This window comes from Typopeltis vanoorti, chromosome 10 (assembly GCF_054136105.1).
Source record: "Typopeltis vanoorti isolate ZY-2024b chromosome 10, IOZ_Tvanoo_1.0, whole genome shotgun sequence".
NCBI lineage: Eukaryota > Metazoa > Arthropoda > Arachnida > Uropygi > Thelyphonidae > Typopeltis > Typopeltis vanoorti.
In genome coordinates, this window is record NC_143558.1 from 119493403 (window position 1) to 119514074 (window position 20672).

Consider the following 20672-nt stretch of genomic DNA (forward strand, 5'->3'; position numbering starts at 1 on the left):
ATATTTAAGGATATAGAAAAATTATTAACAAAGTCCATTAACATAAACTTGGAGGACAAATAACCCCTCCCTAATCAAATGACATGATATTTTTTTAAAAATCAACACGTCAAAAAAAAAAAAAAAAATTCCCCTGATTACTTTGTCACATCCCACATACAATTTATAAATTAGAAGTCAACCAAGTAAGAATATTTCAAGTGTCTGATGATGAATAAAAGAAGACAGCTATTCACTTCACTCATTAGCTTTTATTCTGTGGATGGAAGATCACATGATAATTATACATGTACATGCTAAAACATCCAATTTCCGGAATGTGTTCCGTTTTATTCTAGAACAGATACAGAGAAAATCAATGTGACAATCAAAAGTTTTAATGTATAATTTTTTAATATTTGAAAATATTTCAGCAGATGCAAATAAGTAACAAAATTTAAGAATTTTAGAATCACCAGAATAGTACTTAAAAAACAAAATTTAATGATCATTTTAGGATATGAGTCAAAAATCTGTATAAAAAAAATGCAAGGTTATGAATAAGTCAGAGCATACATATGAAAGATGAATCCTTAATGCATTTCAATATACTGCATGGAAAGAAGTCAACGGACACCCCAGTCTGTACCTGGGCAAGGTACAGAGTGCCATGTAATGAGTCACATCTTTGTATCCAGTATAAATTAGAGGAATATGATGCTAGCAAGTCAGTGCAACTGTGTTCGTGTGAAATGGCTGTGAGAAAGGAACGGATGGAGAGTTTGAAAGGGGCATTGTGATAGGATGCCATGCTTCAGGGAAGGCCAATATATTTGGCAAATTGTTGACAAACTGAAGACATCCCAGGTCAACAATCAGTGATACTATACAAAGATGGAAGAGCAGGGAGTCGGCTGCAAGTGCTAGACACAGCGAACATTATACATATATCCTCCACACTCACCGAACATGACCATAGGGTGCTACAAAGGGAAACATGTATAAACCACCATTTGTTGGCCAACACGTTGAATGCGGAATTCTAGGTATCGACTGAAACATGGACCACAAAAACTTTAAGAACCTAGGCTAACATCATGGGTTTCCATGGTAGGACCACAATATACAAGCTCTACATTACCTGAATCAACATGCGGCATCGACTTCAGCGGTCCATAACACATCTTTCCAAGCTTCCACATCCCATTGTACCCTCTACCAAGCAGGATGGGTGTGGCGGATGGATGCCTGATGAACATCTCTTACCAGAGTGCATAACCCCAACTATAAAATTCGGAGATAGCTTGGTGATGGTATGGTCTTGTTTTTTCTGGTTTGGCCTCGCACTTCTGTTTGTGGTGCCATGAACATTGAACTCCAAGAGGTATTTGAATATTCTGGACAATGCACTGTGTCATAAGGCTGCTGCTGCTGTAACTGCATAGTTTGTCGACATGAACGTCACCAAACTCGGCTGACTTCCACTTAGCCCTGATCTCAAACCTACTGAACATCTGTGGGATGAACTGAAGTGTTGGGTGAGGTCCAGATACATCCAGGATGTCTGCCACAGTTCAGGACCTCATTACATGCCTACAACAAGAATGGTCCAAAATTTCACTGTTCACTATTATACAATTGTTGAAACTATGCCCTGCAAGATTGCTCCAATTATCGCAGCAAAAGGAGGTCCTATATCTCATTAAGGTGGGTGTTACTGTTTGTTTCTCACACTATGGTGTCCATTGACTTCTATACAAGGAATGTATATTACAATAAGTAAAACAGCACAAATGATCATCCTTTTCTTATTAGTGGAACATCAGGTGAGATCAAGGGATGCTGGCCCCACAAAAGCTCAGGAACTCATTACATAACTTCAGGAAGAATGGTCTAAAATTCTCATCGATGACTATCATATGCTCATGGAAAATATGCCCTGTAGGACTACTGTCTACAGGGCAGCGAAAGGAGGTCCTACATCTTATTAAGGTGGGTGTCCATGGCTGTTTATCTCTTACACTATGGTGTCTGTTGACTTCTTTCCTATCAGTGTATATATTTCTCATCAGAAGAAAGTATGATGTTGCACTAGATGTGAATGTACTCCAAACAAATCTGTCCTGCACATGCCAGAATAACAATGAGACATCATGCTGTTTTTGTGATATCAAAATGTCATGACAAGTGACAAATACAGCTGTGTAATGGAAGAAGTTCAAATATGAACATGCAATGATTACAATTAGGAAAAGATCTGGTGGGCTGAGAATTTCATCTACTACAATAGGATCATTAAAAAGAAGATAATGGAACAACTGGTTACAGTGAAAAATTGTTTAAGGATTCCTGTTTCATTTGCACATCCTGATGTGTTCACATATTCATATAACAATATCATATGTACAGCATATAATTCTGAAGAAAAGTGATAATGTGGCAATTAATAAGAAAATAAATGTTTACCAATTTTTTCAAAGCTGCTATTTATAATATCATACAACATGCCATATAGTTATATACCAGTAACTCTGGTTTGTGGTTACTTAGCTATGCAATATCAATGTTTATTCTTTATTTTAATTAATTTACTGTTTTGTAGCACAGAATCATTTGAAGTTGGTCCACTACAAAATACCAACTGACTTTGTAAAAGCAAAAGTTACAAATTGCAAGTATTTATACATACAGTGTAGTTATGTGAAGGAATTTCATTGTGCTTATTAAAAATCTGGTTACTGTTCTTCCTTTTTAAACTAAGATTTCTGTAATGCACATTTTGAAGTATCAATATATGCTGCCAGTTTCTGCCTTAATTAATTTTGCATTAATTAATTACCTATAGGCATAAGTTCACAAATTCATATTAATTCATTCATTTTCAATAAAGCCTGTATATGTTTTAAAGTATTATTCAAAGTGTATATATTTTTTATTCATTCTTAACTAACAATGATTATTTTTATGAATGCTGTTTTATTTTTTTTTTCATGCTCTTGGTTTCTTTCCTATATGGATACCTGTATTTTGCATGCCTTATAATTTTTTCCATTACCATATTCACATTCCAAATAAAAAGGCATTTTCTTCTTTCCTCACATTTTGTTTTTCTATTACTTATGCTTATATATATATAGTACACATATGTACCTGCTATTTTTTTTGTCTTCTGACCCAGATTATATACATCACTTTGTATTAACACCCAAAAAGAATAGTTTCCTGAATTCTGTATCTACTTCACGACATTCTGAAAATGTTGAAAATCGGATAGTTTGCAGGTTTAGTTGCATCATAGTATCAGACAATCATGGTTACAAAGGAGAAACAAGAAATTTTATGATTGTGAAGTCAGAAGACTTCACAATCATAAAATCATAAAAACTGCTGAACTTAGCAAATACAAATGAATGTTTTGTGCTTTGCCAATACTGCTAGCTTTCAAAACTAAAAACTTCTTATAACTGAAAAAAATCTTTGTCAAGCACTTGGGGAAATGAAGTTTCTCCCTTACAAGATCAGAAAAATGCTTGCAGACAAAACATTTATTAAAGGAACTAATTTATCATTTGGTTCACAAATAAATGCACATGTGGAGAGGACTTAACTTTCGGTTTCAGAATCATTCTGCTGGGAGGATGTAAACAATAAGTACTAATATCAGTCACATATATCATTCTAAATAATTAAATTCAATTCTTGCCCATTTTTATGTTATTGAGATTTAATAATACGATAATATTATAATAAAATATTTTAAAAGCATTTATACATTAAAATTATTTCTTTTAAGAATTTTTTTAATTATAATTCTAACATAGATGATCTAGATTCATTTTTTTTTTTACAACATAAAGTTATAATCTAAAAGTAACTGACTTATTGCAGATTCTGAATATATATGCTTATCTTCTTTTTGTATGAGCAAATTTTAGATTTTTTTTTAAATTTTGTTCAATGCTGTAATTTACCAATAACAGCATTCAAAGTACTGTAGATGCTAAGAATATCACCAACTCAGAGGATTTCCATCATCACTAATTTAACTCCATTTGAAATGTAGCTGATGCTATCCACTTTCATAGTTTTGGTTTTTTTATTCTAATTTCCATGCCAAATTTGTTATGGCTTTCATTCAATTTAGTTAAAGAATCCTGGAAACATGCACTAGATTTGTTTAGAAGTACATCATCATCATCATCATCTGCATAAATCAAAGATTTAAGTTTGATATCACTGATTCTGACATCAGGTTTAATGCTACTTTCTTTCATAATGTGATCCATTTCTATGATAAATAACAGTGGAGATAATGTGCATGTTGTCTCACACTTAATTTTATATCAACCAACTACCTTCTGAACTTTCTTCAACTACTTATAACTTAAATATATACTTACATACTGTTTTGTATAACATTCCACTGACTCCATTCAGAACACTATAATGTAGTGTTCTGAACAGCATTTTTCTTGGCATCTTTCATGTGCATTTTCTAGATCTACAAAACTTAAATACAGATCTTTGTTATATTTCATGATATCTTAACTATTTGTCATAGAGTGAAAAGCTATTGAAAGTTTATTTTTCACTTGGTCAGACTATAATAAATTTAGTTTACTCCTTTATCCAAGTGTGTGCAAACAAAGTTTGCACCTGAAAGTATCTTCAGGACTGGGGTAAAGTGGTACAACACCAGGCAACTCCTTGTAAAGGTGGAGCAAGCTACCAACTCTCCTATCTCAGTATCTCCCATAATGCAAAACACATCTCCTTGCGGATATGTATAATGTTATGCATTAAGGGAAAGGCCACTACCCAGACTAGTTTCGACCTTTATTGAGGTCTCTTCAGTGGGAGTCAGGCAGAAGCATTAGCAAGGTCATCTCCTCCTATAAGAGCTGCCAAACGGTGTGCCACCTTTTTATTAAATTACTCTGGATTTAGAGAAAGATGTTGAAAGTTTATTTTTCACTTGGTCAGACTATAATAAATTTAGTTTAATCCTTTATCCAAGTGTGTGCAAACAAAGTTCACGCCTGAAAGTATCTTCAGGACTGGGGTACCAATTTTACCCCAGTCCTGAAGATATTTTCAGGTGCAAACTTTGTTTGCACACACTTGGATAAAGGATTAAACTAAATTTATTATAGTGAAAAGCTAATCTTGACAATCTCTATTTAGCCTGAACCCAGCTTGTTCTTCACCAAGATTCTCTTGCCAATTTTTCTACTTTTCAAGTCTGCTTGCATAAATCTTACCTGGAACCTTTAGTAAGAAAATTCTTCTATAATTATCACATTCAGTTTTATTTCTCCTTTTATAGATGGGAACTATGAGCTCTACTTCGATCTGGAATTCAACCTCCTACCAAGCATTCCGAGTTATGAAGTGCAGCATTGCAGAATTTATATGCCTCTATATCTGAGCATTTCAGTCAAATATTGTGAAGTTGGGAAGGGTTATCAGTAGTAGTGCAGATGGCAGCCCTGCAAGAGGATTTGAATAAACTAGACAGATGGGCAAATAAATGGGATCCAATGCAGCAAAATGTAAACTCTTGAGGATTGGGATCTATCGATGGGAGGAGCTGTACTGGAGGAGATCAGGGGAAACAAGAGATCAGGGGATGATGATTGATAGAAAACTGAAATTCAGGGAGCATATTGCAAAGGTGGTGAGGGTAACTCAGAGGATTGCTGCAATACTGAGAAGGACACTGACCTGCAGAGATAAAAGAGTTATCATTCCATTGTATAAGGCCCTGATCAGACCACACTTGGGCTATTGTTCTCAGATTTGGTCCCCAGGATTTGAAGGGGATAAATTGACTATGGAAAAGGTACAGAGATAGATAACAAAGATGGTTTCAGGACTGTACAATATGAGTTATGAGGATCGACTGAGGGAATGTGGACTGCAGAGTTTGGTGGATAGAAGAAGGAGAGGTGATATGATAGAGACTTTTAAACTGTTGAGAGGCAGTTACAGGGTAGACATTGGAGAGTCCTTTCATTTGGTGGAATGGCAGGAAGGAGCGATGACAGCCTTTCGTTACTTCCATCCCTGGAAGTAACGAAAGGCTGTGAGCAAGAGGGTGAGGAGTGGTTTCTTTGCATGGAGGGTAGTTGAACCTTGGAATGGAACCATTGTCTGAGAGAGTGGTTGGAGTGGGAACAGTCAATGGGTTCAAGGAGTGGTATGATAAACTTTGTATTTCCTAAAAACTACCTCCCACGATGAGCCTTTTGACTCCATGGAGGTCTGGATAATGATAATATTATCTACCCTAGCTCCTTTAAAATACTGATAGCTTTTCTACCTCTACTATTTTTATGTATTCCTCTTGAATTTTTCTACCACTGTTCCATATTTACAAATTCCTTCTTGTTTCTGAACTTTCATTTTTTTCTTGAATATTTGTACAGCTGAATTTAGTCTGATTCAAATGCAAAACATGCTAAACTTTTATTCATTTTAAAAAAGCTTTCTTACATATTCTTCTTTCCAATACAATAGATTCATTTTTAACCTGCTTAAAACTAAGTAGCCACTGTAAAACTTTTATACTATCATATTTAAATTAGATTTTTGTAAGAAACAAATTTTTTGTAATCTCACTTAGATGACATCACTCAAGCAATGTTTTTCATATTTTCTTAATTGAAAGTAATGCAGTTATAAAGGACAACATTTCAGAAAGTTATCAAACAATAAACCCCACAAAACTACTGCTTACAAAAGTGATTAAGCCACTTACAGAATTACATAGTAGCATATGAAAAATACAAAGTTGGCATTGAGCACATTTTGATTATAGGTATCAAATACAGTTTTTAAAGTCTGATCATCTAGTCTTCAGTAATAAAGTTTAAGTGATCATTGAAGATTAGATATAAAAAGCAAACTAATATTGCTTTTCTTTATGTGTTTGACTCAATGATCTGTCATGGGCTAGTAACATAATATCACAGAAATCTACTTAATCTTAATTAATACTTGGATAAGGTGGTAAGGCCCAATACATTTGAGAGACCTAACAGAATTCTCTGGCCAGTGTGCCTGTTTTTGTGATGAAAATTATGAGTTTCCAGGAGGAAAACCCTGCCATGTCTATGTAGGAGAGAGGTTAACTTAACTACCACTATCATGGTTCTTTGCATCTCTGATGGGATTTTAAATCCATCTTTTTACTGAAGGCATCCTCATAACTGACTGAACTATGAAGATTTAAAAAGGCAACAAAATTATACAGTACATTTCTAGTTGTGATTCCTATATTCTAAGTTACATAGCTTCTAAAACTTTTTAAATGTTTTAAAGAATATCAGTAGTACTTATCAGTAATGCAGAGAAGGGCCACAGTTTTAGGATGATTCTACAAAGGAATAGCCATATCTTAATACATTATTTCCAGTAATCATCCTGTGATTTCATATAAATTATTATCTTGATTTAAGACTTACCTATAGTAGATGGAATCTCATAGCTGAAAGAACCTAGCAAGAGTTTGGCTTCTCCTCTTAAAACCTCCTTCAAAAATGAAACAAAAATTAACTGCAAAGTTCAAAAATATACAACAAAATCTCTACACAATGTATATTAAGTCAGTCATTTTATGGATGAACAAAAATATCATTCATATAGTGAGAAATTTGTAACAAGGGAGAACATGAAAAAATTATCAGCAGTGTCCTAATCATTATCAGTATCCTAATCATTCCTATTTCATTAAGAGTGAAATAGGAATGATTAGGAATCTACTACCAAGAGCTAGCTTTGTAGAAGACCTGTGTGGATAACATATCTCTCTCTCTCTCTCTCTCTCCAACAAACAGGCTGTTGATTCAAATCCCACTGTAGGCATGGATGTTTGATAATGTCTTTAAGTAGAAGGTGAATTTTATTGCCCAGGTGAGACAATCAGTACATTTACTGAAGGTCTGAACTGGTTTGAAAAAAAGTTTCATGAGTGGTCACTAATGAGTTTCTGTATCTAACTCTTCACTCAACACAACTTAATGCAACAACATGAAAAAGTATACAAATGCAAACAATAATGGACCATATATAAGAAAGAACTAGAAGATCATAAAAGTAATAAAAATGAAAATGCAGAATTAATGTTACTAGTTGTTTAATAGAGACAAGTGCATTAGACATACTATATTTTTTGAATAAAGGAATCACACACAAGAGAAAACTAAATATTCCTATATATTTTGCTCAAAACTTATAGGAGTAATAAATTATATTTAATTTTCTCTGAAGTGTGTCCATTATTCAAAAAATGTAGAAGAATTAATGTGTAAATTTCAGAATGCTACATCAGCTTAAATTAATGTCACTTATCTGAAATCTTCATAACCAACTAAATATGTGCAGTCTGTACCATTAAAATCAAAAGTAATTTTAACCTGAAATCTTCAGCAGTCAGTCACCTTTTAACTGGTCAGCTGCACTTACAAATGATGCAAAGTGATGAACATTAGTCCATGTTATGTCAGCTTAAGGGAAAGGGAAAAGTGATTGACCTGGTTAGTGTGAACAACTGCAAAAATAATCTGAAAGCTTCAGCAGTCATCAAATTCAGAACTGGTAACCTGCAGTTATAAAGTGATGAACATTAATCAGTTTTAGGAGAAGGGAAAAGCTCGCACTAGCTGTGATTGGCACAGCTGGTGTGTGAACAAGTTAGCGTCTTAATTAGACAGAGACCCAATGATGGACAGCATAAAGTGCAGTGGCGTTGCTATAGCTTTTGCCACCCGGGACAGTCCCTGAGTTTGCCGCCCATCTCAATACACACCAAAAATACTATAAAAAGTCAAAATGACGTATAGGGTAAGGTTCAAAGTATCTGTTGTTTCAAGGATACTTGCGACATAAGGCTGAATGATATAATCACGTAATCACAAGAAAGATATTTATTTAACCAAATATTTCGGTCTGGAAATAGCAGACCATCGTCAGTGGTAATACAAGAACAGTTTAAAAAATATAAGCTAGAATACTAACAATAGATCGTTAAAATTATAACACGCCATGTGATGTTAAATCACTAAGTATGAAACGGAATATTTTGAAGTACAAACATGACTGAATTTGCTATTAAAAAAAAAAAAAAAAAATTAATTAATGAGTAATCTTGATTAGACTTTCCCAGATTTTTGATATAGATATACATTCATTACGATTCAGGTTGGGGCGATGGAGCAAGGCCTCCACGTTTTCCTTGAACAAACGTTCGAACCTATAATGGGATCTATGTAAGAGGCGAGTCTTGGACCAAAGGATGCTGTGGTTAGTTTCAATCCCGTGTTGAGCCAATCCAGACTTTTCAGGTTTGTTGTGAAGAATGGATGATTGATGTTTTTGGATTCTTTTTTCAAGAGAATGTCCAGTTTGTCCAAAATAAAAGAGATCACAGTTGCATGGAATTTGATAAACTCCAGGAAGAGATAAAGTTGAGATAAAGTTTTTAAAGAAATATGATTTAACAACTACATATTCACCTATTAACAAATTGTCTTCTCATTTTCCTTCTCCTAAAGACAAACGCTTTTTAAAAATTAAAAAGCGTTTGTCTTTAGGAGAAGGATGCTTTTTAATTTTTAAAAGTTATGAAGTTTATGTTGATAATGGCTTATTATTTTGTGTTTGAAAGATTCTTTACCCATATGGTAAATAAGGTAAATACAATATGCATATATTTAGGTCATTATGAATATTTCCAGCAAGTAATGTAACACTTCAAAATTTAAACATTAATTCTGCATTTTCCTGTTTATAATTTTATACTCTTCTAGTTCTTTCTTATATATCTCCAATTATTGTTGTTGTATGTTTTCTTTATGTTTGTTCCTATTAATTGTTTATATTCTGTCTTCAACATAGAATAGATGTAGTTAATGATTAGAATACAATGTGGATATACAAGCAGAAAACTATTTGAATAAGTGAACAATTATCATACGTATTAAAATACAATTTAAATTTCATTTAAAATTACACTTGTCTTATTTACATTAAGCAACAGACCATTATTACATGTAAAAGGGCATACAAAAAATATTATTATTATTATTAGACACCTCCATGGAGTCCAAAGACTCATCAAGGGAGGGCACCTACTCTACAACTCTGTCTCCACCCAATGCTCCAACTACAATTATCATCTACACCAACTCCATTTACCGCCCATCACCACTAATATTTTCACAGACAATCACAAACATCCATGCCCATGGTGGGATTCGAACCCACAGCCTTTTGGCTGAAGAGCAGATACGCTAACCACTCGGCCAACCAGGCTGGCATTTAGATGAAACTAACAGGATAATTTCAACTATAGAGTAGTTAATTTAACAAACATATCATTCAGAAGTATCATAAATTTAAAGAATCAGCAATTATTTTTTGTGACTTCACTACACATTCACATTTTGTAGTGAATATGTTTATTTATTTATTTGCCTGACATTGGTTTGTATCTATAACTGATGTGTCACATAACTTTCAATATCAGTTAATGCAGGTAGTTTAGGTTGCTACCTAGTCTCAGGATTTAATGTGTTTGAAATGTTGCTGTCAGGTTAGTGATTAAAACAGTTCCATGATGTAATCATAATCCTTAGTTTTACATGACCAAAGTTGATTTAAAATGACAACTACGTGAAAACATTAATTCCTGACATCTTTCTAATATTCAATTGCTACTGTTTAAATAACTGAACCCTTTAAAAATAAAACTCAAAAATATTAAATACCTTTCCATCCTTTGTTTTACAAGAATAATGACACATAACAACTGACTTCCTGTGAGAGACAACTGTAACTTGTGCTATTATTGTCTCGCCTATAAACACTAGAATAAAAAAGAGACATTCATATATACAGGGAAGAAATAACGCTACATGCACACACTAATGCACAGAGTAGTAGTCACAAAAGAATGCCAGTATTTTAAATGTAATTTTTTTTAACCAAACTCTTGACATGTATCCTAAGAGCTGTGTGCATACGTCTGCATCTCATTCTAAAAAGTAGGTGTCAGCACAACAACCATTCAACAAATACCTGTAGTGTTTTATGGTATTATCTAAAATTTGGGTCTAATTCATGTGCAATGAGAATTTAGATGAAACTAACAGGATAAGTCAACTATAGAGTAGTTAAGTGACTACTTAACTACTCTATAGTTGACTTAGGTCCTGCCTTACATTCCTATTTACTCATTCCTGAATTTTACCTTTAATCAACTTTTCCAACACTTTAGCCACTGCTTGTGAGATAGTAATTGGTCTGTAATTTGCTACTTCTATCTTGGAGTCAGTTTTATACCTTGGAACCTTACCAGAGCTGAGATGAAGAAACAACTTTGTCACATAGCACACAGGCTAACGTGCCATCCAGTCCCATTGCTGTATTTGCACTGATATTTTTGTATATGTTCAGCATCTCCAGTTTGTCTACCTCAATTCTTACACCAGTCTCCATTACATTAGTAACTGAAATCTCCATCTAAATGATACACCAATGCAAAGTGATTGCTTAGTAGCTGGACTATTTCTTCTTCTTCTGTAACTTTCCTACCATTTCAATTAAGTAAAGTTATCCTTCCATAATCATTCTTTCTCTTACTTGATACATAGTAAAAAAAACTCTTTCGGATTTACTATGGCCTGTTTAGCTAATTTTTTCTCATAATCTGACTTAGCCTTCCTTACCATTCTAGTCGCTCTAATTGCCTGCACTTTGTATTGCTTATAAGTATGTTGATCATCTCTTTGTTTATATTCCTTCCACAATGCTTTCTTTCTTTCTTTCTTTTTTTTTTTTTTGCAGCTCCTGCTTTATATCAACTACTCATCTATTTAATCCCTACTTAGTTTATCCTCATGACTCTGGGTATGCAGTCCAAGGTTTTCTCTCTCAAGCAATCCCTGAACACATCCCATGCATTATTGACATTCCTTCTGTGTAGTTTCGTATGTCATGCTCCTGCACCAACTGCCACCTAAGTTTGCCATCATCGCCAACTTTTATTATTATTATTATTATTCAGGCCTCCATGGAGTCAAAAGACTCATCAAGGGGAGGTCCCCCCCTAAGAAACACAAAGTCTATCATACCACTCCTTAAACTCATTGACCGTTCTCGCTCTCACCACTCCATCAGGCAATGCATTCCACGGTTCAACCACCCTCCATGCAAAGAAACCACTCCTCACCCTCTTGCTCACAGTTTCCTTTCATAACTTCCAGGGATGGCCTCTTGTCATCCCTCCTTCCCGCTGTTCAACCAAGCAAAAGAACTCCCCAGTGTTAACCCTGTAACCACCTCTCAACAGTTTAAAAGTCTCAATCATATCACCTCTCCTTCTTCTATCCACCAAACTCTGCAGCACATTCCCTCAGCCGATCCTCATAACCAAAATTGTACAGTCCTGAAACCATCTTTGTCATCCATCTTTGTACCCTTTCCACAGTTAATTTATCCCCTTCAAATCCTGGGGACCAAATCTGAGAACAATAGTCTAAGTGTGGTCTAATCAGAGACTTATACAATGAAATGATAACCCTTTCTTGACCAAAAATTCTACATGTTGAATAACTAACCTTCCAGAACAAGACTCCATGGTCACTTTTCCCAAATAGAGGTAGAGTTGTTACTATAATTATGGATAGACCTTCTGATGCTATCAACATATCCAATACTCTCAAACTCTTAGTCCTCTTCTTCACATACTGTTTCAGGTAATTATCCCTTGGTCACTCTATAAATTCTATTTCCATCTTGCCATGTGGCTTTTCCTCCTTACAACACTGTATATCCCATAGTTGAAGTCTCCCATAATAACTGCTTAGCCTGCATTCATTGTGATAATTTGCCAGTGCATGGTACCCACATCTTCTGGAGTTCTACGTCTATAGCAGCAACCAACAATTTATTTTGTCCTACTGGCCTCTATCTCTCTCACCAGATAGCCTCAAATGAATCATCTCCTTCAGATCTAAACCTCCTTAACTTCTATTTTTGATGTCTGAGGTTATTCAGGTACCATTAGTAATATCCCTCCTTCTGTTCTATTCCTTCTATCCTCTCTGTAAATACGATATCTCTTACACTCTATCCCTGTTACTATATAAGTTTCTGTCAATCAAGTCTCACTTATGCCAATAATTTTTGGCCAAATTGAGCTGTCCAATGACAAAAACTCCACTCTTTATTTCTGATACTTCTGCATTTGTGAACATGCATTTCAACACTCCCTTGCATTATGTCATTATCCAGCCATTCAGATTGGCACCTTGGAAACTGCACTCAGCCATTCACTGCTATTTCTGCACTCATACACATTTGTTCTTGGGGTGGTTAGACAAATACTCAACAGCATCTCTCACCACCCCCCAATATCTCTGGTTTCTCTGAATTTGCACTTCCACCCTCTCACTTGGAAAGGAAATTCATCTAAAACTTGAAGTTGTTTACAAACATCCATGCCTATGTTGAAAGTTTATTTTCCACTTGGTTAGAGTATAATAAATTTAGTTTAATCCTTTATCCAAGTGTGAGCAAACAAAGTTTGCGCCTGAAAGTATCTTCAGGACTGGGTTAAGGTGGTACACACCAGGGCAACTCGTTGCAAAGGTGGAGCAAGCTACCAAACACTCCTATCCTAGTATCTCCTATAATGCAAAACACATCTCCTTGCGGATATGTCTATTGTTATGCATTAAGGGAAGGGCCACTACCCAGACCGGTTTCGACCTTTATTGAGGTCTCTTCAGTGGGAGCCAGGCCCAAGTCGAGATATCAGGCAGAAGCATTTGCAGGTCATCTCCACCTATAGGAATTGCCAATTGGTGTGCCACCCTTTTTTAATAAATTACTCTGGATTTAGAGAAAGATGTTGAAAGTTTATTTTCCACTTGGTTAGAGTATAATAAATTTAGTTTAATCCTTTATCCAAGTGTGAGCAAACAAAGTTTGCGCCTGAAAGTATCTTCAGGACTGGGTTAAGGTGGTACACACCAGGGCAACTCGTTGCAAAGGTGGAGCAAGCTACCAACACTCCTATCCTAGTATCTCCTATAATGCAAAACACATCTCCTTGCGGATATGTCTATTGTTATGCATTAAGGGAAGGGCCACTACCCAGACCAGTTTCGACCTTTATTGAGGTCTCTTCAGTGGGAGCCAGGCCCAAGTCGAGATATCAGGCAGAAGCATTTGCAGGTCATCTCCACCTATAGGAATTGCCAATTGGTGTGCCACCCTTTTTTAATAAATTACTCTGGATTTAGAGAAAGATGTTGAAAGTTTATTTTCCACTTGGTTAGAGTATAATAAATTTAGTTTAATCCTTTATCCAAGTGTGAGCAAACAAAGTTTGCGCCTGAAAGTATCTTCAGGACTGGGTTAAGGTGGTACACACCAGGGCAACTCGTTGCAAAGGTGGAGCAAGCTACCAACACTCCTATCCTAGTATCTCCTATAATGCAAAACACATCTCCTTGCGGATATGTCTATTGTTATGCATTAAGGGAAGGGCCACTACCCAGACCGGTTTCGACCTTTATTGAGGTCTCTTCAGTGGGAGCCAGGCCCAAGTCGAGATATCAGGCAGAAGCATTTGCAGGTCATCTCCACCTATAGGAATTGCCAATTGGTGTGCCACCCTTTTTTAATAAATTACTCTGGATTTAGAGAAAGATGTTGAAAGTTTATTTTCCACTTGGTTAGAGTATAATAAATTTAGTTTAATCCTTTATCCAAGTGTGAGCAAACAAAGTTTGCGCCTGAAAGTATCTTCAGGACTGGGTTAAGGTGGTACACACCAGGGCAACTCGTTGCAAAGGTGGAGCAAGCTACCAACACTCCTATCCTAGTATCTCCTATAATGCAAAACACATCTCCTTGCGGATATGTCTATTGTTATGCATTAAGGGAAGGGCCACTACCCAGACCGGTTTCGACCTTTATTGAGGTCTCTTCAGTGGGAGCCAGGCCCAAGTCGAGATATCAGGCAGAAGCATTTGCAGGTCATCTCCACCTATAGGAATTGCCAATTGGTGTGCCACCCTTTTTTAATAAATTACTCTGGATTTAGAGAAAGATGTTGAAAGTTTATTTTCCACTTGGTTAGAGTATAATAAATTTAGTTTAATCCTTTATCCAAGTGTGAGCAAACAAAGTTTGCGCCTGAAAGTATCTTCAGGACTGGGTTAAGGTGGTACACACCAGGGCAACTCGTTGCAAAGGTGGAGCAAGCTACCAACACTCCTATCCTAGTATCTCCTATAATGCAAAACACATCTCCTTGCGGATATGTCTATTGTTATGCATTAAGGGAAGGGCCACTACCCAGACCGGTTTCGACCTTTATTGAGGTCTCTTCAGTGGGAGCCAGGCCCAAGTCGAGATATCAGGCAGAAGCATTTGCAGGTCATCTCCACCTATAGGAATTGCCAATTGGTGTGCCACCCTTTTTTAATAAATTACTCTGGATTTAGAGAAAGATGTTGAAAGTTTATTTTCCACTTGGTTAGAGTATAATAAATTTAGTTTAATCCTTTATCCAAGTGTGAGCAAACAAAGTTTGCGCCTGAAAGTATCTTCAGGACTGGGTTAAGGTGGTACACACCAGGGCAACTCGTTGCAAAGTGTGTACCACCTTAACCCAGTCCTGAAGATACTTTCAGGCGCAAACTTTGTTTGCTCACACTTGGATAAAGGATTAAACTAAATTTATTATATCCATGCCTATGATGGGATCCAAACCTATAGTTAATCATGTTAAACGCTAATATTTCGCTGATATTATATCCAACATCTTCAGAGCATACAAACAAAGTTTGTTACAGCAGCAAGACAACTGCAATCCAGTGTAACAGTGGGACTAACATGAGTAATTGTAGCGTTTCCATAGCGAAAGTGCCAGATGTATTTTTTGTGTTCACAGAGGAGGATGTCCACAGTTCTTCCTATCTGTCCATAGTAGGCTCGATGACATGAACAGGGCACTTCATAGACTCCTGGATGTGATAAAGGAAAGAATCTGTCCTTAGGAGAATGGATGAGAGTTCCCAATTTCACATAAGGTTTAAATACAGTGCATACTTGGTGTTTGTTAAGCACCCTAGATATCTTTTCGGATGTGCCTTTAATGTATGGGATGGTGATAGATTTGTTGTAGTCTTCTGTGGTAGATAATGGGGGGGATTTTGGGAGCATTTATATTTTATGTATCTTGTGGGGATTATAGCCATTGGTCAGGAAGGTGTGACGCAGGTGAGAAAGTTCAGCAGTGAGAGCAATGTCATTGGAACAAATTGCTCTAGTTCTATGGGTTAGTGTTTTTAAGATAACGTATTGTTGAGAAGGGTGATGGTGTGATTGTTTGTGTAAATATCTCCCTGTATGTGTGGATTTTCTATAAACCGAGAATGATAAGGAACCTTGTGGAAGACGTGATAAGCATGTCTAGGAAAAGTAGACAGTCATTGGTTCTAGTTCCATTGTAAAGTGGATTTTAGGGTGTTGGCTATTTAGATGCACTAAAAATGTGCCCTGTTCATGTCATCAAGCTTACTATGGACAGACAGGAAGAACTGTGGACATCCGCCTCGGTGAACACAAAAAATACATCCGGCACTTTCGCTATGGCAAGTTGGGTCTGGCAGACCACGCTTTGGATACCCTTGCACACAGGATCAATTGGAAGGAAACAAAAGTACTACACAGAAGCTCTTACAAGTCAGAGAGGTTGTTCCAGGAATCAACAAAAGCCCTGAAACATACTCCAAACCTCAACAAGTATGGCTGTGTAAATCTGGCAAAGATTTGGGAGGCAGTCATCCTAAGACCAAATTAGTATCTTTTTTATTTATTTATTTATTTTTTTAACTTAGATGGTACCTAATTAGGACTTTAGTCTTTGTGTTGCATGCTACAATTACTCATATTAGTCCCACTGTTACACCGGATTGCAGTTGTCTCGCTGCTGTAACAAACTTTGTTTGTATGCTCTGAAGATGCTGGATATAATAACAGCGAAATATTAGCATTTAAGTTAATAAATAGTTATTTTCTTATCAATCTGTGTTCGCATCTATACCATTAAAATCCAATCAACATGTGTGATGAACACATAAGCCTTTCCACACGACTACAGTTAATCATTTGGAGAATGAATATGGTATTCACTTTGATAACCAATCAAGCAGATGTGATAGACATAAGATGGTGAAGAGTTTGTAATGGATTAAAACCAAAGAGATCATTCACAGAATATAGAAGAGAGAAAGAAATTAGAAGTCTATTCTAAGTGTATAAGGAAAGTAATGAAGAGAAAGTTTTGCTGGTAGAGTGGTGTGGAAGTGGAATGCACTTCTATACCAATCTACAGTCACCATACTGTTTTTGTATATTATGCATGCAAAAATAGCAAACAAGTTCATTGTTATTTTTAGACCTCCATGGAGTCAATGACTCATTCATAATGGAAGGTCCTCCATCACGTACAACTCATCATACCATGACTTGAATGCATGCATTGTCTCCACACTCACTACACTTCCAAGCAATGTATTCAAACCACACACAACTCTCCATGCAATAAACCTACTCTTCACCCCTTGCTCATATTCTCCTTACAGAGCTTCAAGCTCTTGTTCTTTCCCTGTCTCCACTCATTCTATGAAAAATCTGATCTGCATTAATCCGGTAATAAACCATAACCAACTTATATGTCTCAGTCATGTCCTCCCCTCATACTTCTATTCACTAGACTCTGCAATTTGCATTTCTTCAATCTGCCTTCATATTCTACATTCCAGAGACCAGAGCCACCTTAGTCAATTGTCTCCAAACCCATTCCAACATCATCGCTTCCTTTTGAAAACTCTGTGACAAAATCTGTGCACAGTAATGCATAAGTGGTCTGATCAAAGCCATATAAAACAGAATCATAACATCCTTACTCCTACATGTCGATGTTATCTGCATCATTCCCATAATGCACTGTGTTGTCCTCACAATTTTGCAAAATTTCCTGAAAATTTCAGTATCTTATATCCACTAACAACCTTAAATCCTTTATCTCCTCCACCTCCTCTAAGATATCTCCCACCAATCTTACACTCTGCATCCCACCTGTGCTCCCCAAACTTTGAACTGTTAGCCCCATTCATTTGCCCATTCAGAAAGACTATTTTTGCATCATCTGCACACAGCTGTATATCACCATTTAAACCCTTTCCAATATCATTTACATACAAATTAACCTTTCTCTAATTCTGGAATACTGCTCCTCCATACATAACTTGATGATACCTATCTGACAGCCAATCTCCAATCCAGTGTGCTAATCTACTATCCAACGCCATCTGTTCCAGTTTAATTAACAGCTTGTCATGTGGCATTCTATCAAATGCTTTAGCAGAATCGAAATATACCACCATGCATGCTTCCCCTTAAGATGAAATATGATATAGGATGTCAGATAGTGATGACTTTTAATGAATGATGATAAATTATCATCATCAAATTCCTGATATGTACCCTTGGGGGGGGGGGGATTTACTACCATAATAATGGTAGTGCTACATGAAAGAGCTACACCATTACTAACTTCCAATCAAATTTTTTCTCCAAATCCAAATTAATCTGTTTCTGTCTAACCACAGACACGAGACCCTAGGCTGGCAATGTGCCAAGAAGAGTCAATTCATGTTGAAAGGGAGAAAGGAATAAGGCGATATATAAATTCGTTACCAACACGAGAAAACATGTGCTTTATATGTAAATTTTCCAACTATTGTACAAGCAAAATAGTTACCACTTTAAAAACTAGAATTTTCATAAAAGAAAAGCTAATTTTCCAACTTATAATAATAAACATTCATCCCATGAAATGTATTGATCACCCTATTATCGGAATGGATTCACCTTCTTCTGCCATGCACAAAAGTGTTGAAGAAGTCTTGCATCTGTGGTTGCACAGTATCTGTCAACACTTCTACATGATCAGATCCTATATTTCTGTCTTCTAAGGCACTTTGCTGTATCAATCCACATACATCTTCGTCTTCGTCTGGGTCTTTTTCATGCCAACCTGGCAAAGAACTGAATAGTAACAATGTCAAGTTCTTTTCTTATATCCTTATTTTTAACATGATCTATCCACTCCTCTAATCTTTTTCAGGGCTCTTATATCTGTGGTCTAAAGTCTTTGATTAAGAGTTTTATTTTTAACCCAGCTCTCAGATCCATAAGTTACAACTGGTTTGAACACTGTCTTGTATGCAGCTAATTTAGTGTTTTGACTAATTTCTCTCTTATTCCACATAAATTTATTCAGCTGATTTCCTATCATACCAGCTTTACTAATTCTATTATTTATTATTATTATTATGTGCAGCGCTGTAACAAGAGTGTGGCGAAAGAGGCGCCCGCCACGGGAGCAACTAGGTTTGGGGCGCAAAACGTAAAAAATAAAATTAAAATAAATAAATAGATATAAAAGTCCGCTGTTTTATATCGTATTTTTAAATTTCGGCAATATGCCACTTTAGACAACAAATTCTGCAACACACTGCAACTCATTTTGATGGGGTTAATAGTAAGTATTTAACACGTTGCATTTAGTAAAATTTAACTTGTTACATTTAAATTTTTCAAAATTTTTGTCATTTTTGGGTTAGGGGGCACAAGTTAGAAACTTGCCACAGGTGCTTCATACCCTCGTTACTGTACTGATTATGTGACACCTCCAAGGAGTCCAAAGACTCATCGAGGGAGGGCACCTATCTAAACTCTGTCTCCACCACTCAATCCATCAACTACAAGTGAACCACATCATCTGCACCAACACCATCTACTGCCCACTACCACCACTAGTATTTTCACAATCACAAACATCCATGACCACGGTGGGATTCGAACCCACAGCCTTTTGGCTGGAGAGCAGATACGCTAACTACTCGGCCAACTAGGCTGGGTTTCTATGTTTTAACATTACTATGCACAAACTGGGTTCAAAACTAATGGGGAGGATAAATTATGAAATTACTATAAGAAATCAAGTTGGATTTCTTGTAATAAGTAGATGTTTGACTACAATGTATTAATTATGCTTAGATTGGAAGATATTCCTGTTGGTATATTTTTACCATCTTGGACTCAAATCAAATCCACATTTCAAGAGTAATTCTGTGAAATCATTATAATAAAAATATTTTCAGTATAAATTTTAGAAGCAAGGGGAGGCAGGAACTTTCAACAAAGGAGCTAATGAATTCCTGCTGTGTAAATGTATATGAATTGCATCAAGGATATGAGAAATTTTTTCTAGACAGGCTAGGCCCAAGCAGTATTAACCAATCTCCAAAAGTGAAAGTAGGGATTCTCTTCTGCCTTTTGAAAATTCAGGTTTTTTTTTTTTTTTTTTGTAACACAGGCAAATTTGCAGGAAAATCAAAATCAAACTAATTAACTGATGAAGCAAATGAATGTTTTGGTTGTCAGACTCAATTCTGAATTGAACCTAGGAAACTGAAGATGTGTACAAAATAGCAGTGTCAGCAACATGCATTTAAAGCTATAGTTACTATTACATTTCCATATTATAATGCTCTCATGATGATCAACATATTTGCATTTCAGCAAGATTGAAACTAATAAATAAG

The 20672-nt window shown here is 35.9% G+C and overlaps 1 protein-coding gene across 2 annotated transcripts in view; it reads right to left on the reverse strand.

Annotated features, from left to right (window-relative positions):
• Positions 1-231: 231 nt before the first annotated feature.
• Positions 232-20672, reverse strand: part of LOC150102739 (hydroxyacyl-thioester dehydratase type 2, mitochondrial-like) — a 35615-nt gene continuing 15174 nt past the window's right edge. Inside the window, exons 3-5 of one of the 2 annotated variants that reach the window (XM_090399245.1) lie at positions 10749-10846; positions 7446-7512; positions 232-334 (exon numbers count right to left, since the gene is read on the reverse strand). In XM_090399245.1, coding sequence (XP_090255371.1) covers positions 330-334; positions 7446-7512; positions 10749-10846 — 170 coding nt within the window. In that variant the 3' untranslated portion in view covers positions 232-329. Of the gene's footprint in view, positions 335-6494; positions 7358-7445; positions 7513-10748; positions 10847-20672 lie in introns of those variants that run through there. The other variant, XM_090399244.1, reaches the window with a different exon arrangement.